The 2370-nt window shown below is 56.4% G+C and overlaps 1 protein-coding gene across 2 annotated transcripts in view; it reads left to right on the top strand.

Moving 5' to 3' along the window:
• The window catches only part of LOC104914209, an 8535-nt gene extending 6204 nt beyond the window's left edge, over positions 1-2331 (top strand). The window contains exons 3-8 of one of the 2 annotated variants that reach the window (XM_019622550.1): positions 66-124; positions 494-593; positions 714-819; positions 1208-1398; positions 1610-1735; positions 2150-2331. In XM_019622550.1, the coding sequence (XP_019478095.1) occupies positions 66-124; positions 494-593; positions 714-819; positions 1208-1398; positions 1610-1735; positions 2150-2204 (637 nt within the window). In that variant the 3' untranslated portion in view covers positions 2205-2331. Of the gene's footprint in view, positions 1-65; positions 594-713; positions 820-1207; positions 1399-1609; positions 1736-2149 lie in introns of both variants that reach the window. The other variant, XM_019622549.1, reaches the window with a different exon arrangement.
• Positions 2332-2370: the final 39 nt, after the last annotated feature.

Below are 2370 nucleotides of genomic sequence, written 5' to 3'. Positions count from 1 at the left end.
TGTGAGCAGCTTAGCCCCAGAGCTCTGAGCCCTTCTTGTAACCACTGCCTCTTCTTTATTTGCAGCTTTTTTCCCAAGGATGAGGTGCCGGAGTTTATACTGGCAGATCTCGCTGAGCAAGAAGGTACCGTGCTACCATGTAGACGTAACATAGTGAAGCAAGAGCGTGTCCCCGCGCCTCTGACTCCACAGTGCTGATGCCAGAGATTCTCCAACATGACAGCATGTCCCAGGTCACCTCCTTTCCCACAGGGGACCAATGGAAGCAATGGGTTCCAGAACTGCTGAGGGATCAGCAGGGCAGTGTGAAACGGAGGGCTGGGAACGAGTGGAAGGTGGAGAGTGCGGTGACCCCCCTAGGAAGCCTGACCCCAAAGGATGAGGGCACCAGGCCAGATGGCAGCAGCAGATGCATGTGCATCTACCATGGCTGTCCTGTGGTCAGCATCGCAGAGATGCAGCTCTGAACAGCTTCCCTGCTTTGTGTTTACAGAGGATCAAGAACGCCAGTTGCTTCATGGCCACTTTCCACCCGTCTGGACAAGTGATCTCGACCTGCTGGCAGAAGAGGGGACTACAACAGAAACTGTGAGGTGAGAGCACTGGGAACTGACAGTGTGACGCCCTGAGCTCCCATTTGTCATGCCTGGGCCAGGGCACGCTGAGCTCTCTCCAGGCTCCTGCTGCTCTCTAACAAGATCCCTATGTTGCAGTGTGCTGCCATGTGTTGGAAAGAGCTGGGCAGAGAGGAACCTGGAGATGGAGAGGGAGGGAGAAGTCTGGCTCTCTGCTCTGCGCAACCAGCTGGGAACATCACTGGTACGTGCAGTGGTGAGATGGGTCAAGAAACACAGCACTATGCAGAGGGAATCCTAGGAGAGCCCTCCAGATGAGTACAACACCTGGTTTTTTTGAGGCTCTTCCTTTCCTTCTGGTGAGGGACTCCCTATGTTCCCACATCACTTGCGCTTAATGCTTCTGCCCAAGGCATAGGGAGGTGAAGTTGTCCACAAAGATCAAAGGGCAATGGACAGGCTGTGCTGTGGGGACGGCACAGACGGGACTCCCTGGATTGCCTCACACAGCCCTGGTCTGCACCACTCACCCTGGAGCTTGACTCAGACTCTTCCAGCCGGTGCTACATTGCTGGGTGAGCGCCGCTGGCCACGGCAACATGGGCTCACATCTGCCTCTATTTCCCACACAGGCAAGGAAGCGATTCAGAGCACCTCAAGTCCAGCAGCGCTTCCCCCCTCTGAGGACCACCACACAGGAGAGGGAGAAGGTGCAAAAAGAAAAGATCTCCAGCAAGAAGAAAAGCGAGGAGATTCCTTGCAGCCTTCCTCCAATAGAGAAGGGGAGGACAGTGGTCCCCCCAGCAGAAATGGGGGAGCCCAAGTAAGTGTGCAGCAGCTCCCAGCAAGGCCTGGCAGAGGCAAGCGGCTGAAAGTGACCAACCGTGGGGTCAGGGGAGCCTGAAGCCCATCCCACTGTGACAGGGTGCTGGGGCTCAAAGGCAGCATGAGGTGCAGGGGTGGGGGAAGGCAGGCGATGGGGCAGGCAGCATCTCAAGCGGGGTGTGAGCTGGAGTTTCTCTCTGCTGTTGCAGTGTCCAGTCACTACGGGCAAAACAGGTCCTGGGAACCTTGGAGTCATACAAGGTGTGCCGGGAAGGATGGAGGAAGAAGGTGGAGCAAAACAGGCTCCTTCCACCCAGACCCAAGGAGTACCTCAGGTAAATACTGGCATCCGTGGGAGGCCAGTGCCTCCCTCACCCAGCCAGCAGAGCTGGAAGAGACTGCCTTTCCCTATGAGCCTGGTGCCATGAAGAGCAGAGTGCTCCTGAAGCTATGCCCTTGAGCCGGAGCTGCCTTCCAGCCCAGGAGATGTGAGAAGGCAGAACGGGGGGCATAGGGTGGGTGCTGCTGGGATTTGGCTCTGCCTTTCTACTACATACAGACCATCCCTCCCCTGGCAGTCTACAGACACCCAGGCATCTCACCTGCAGGGCCCGTCCCTGCCTGGTCCCACATCACAGCTCTGGGCTGATGAGCTGCACGTGTGTGTCATGGCAGACTCCGCTGAGGGTGTGCAGGATTCTCCGAGATTCTCTGAGACTGAGTGCACACCTTTGCTTCTTCTCTTACAGCTTTGTGAAGAAGTTGGAGCTGCAGGAGGCCAGAGATAAACACAAGAAACTGTGAGAAAACATCAGGCGGGCGCAGTGTAGCCAATTCATTCCGCGCCCACTCACACCATGGCAATGCACAAAGAAGCCCCAGGATTGGCAACACCGGGGCTGACAGGAGGCATGTAGATACAGCAGCTGCCTCCCTTCGTTACCATCACTCTCTCTGCTACAACAGCAAA

This window comes from Meleagris gallopavo, chromosome 23 (genome assembly GCF_000146605.3).
Source record: "Meleagris gallopavo isolate NT-WF06-2002-E0010 breed Aviagen turkey brand Nicholas breeding stock chromosome 23, Turkey_5.1, whole genome shotgun sequence".
NCBI classification, from domain to species: Eukaryota; Metazoa; Chordata; class Aves; order Galliformes; family Phasianidae; genus Meleagris; species Meleagris gallopavo.
The sequence above is the reverse complement of the archived record's forward strand: the minus strand, read 5'-3'. Positions and strand labels throughout refer to the sequence as shown.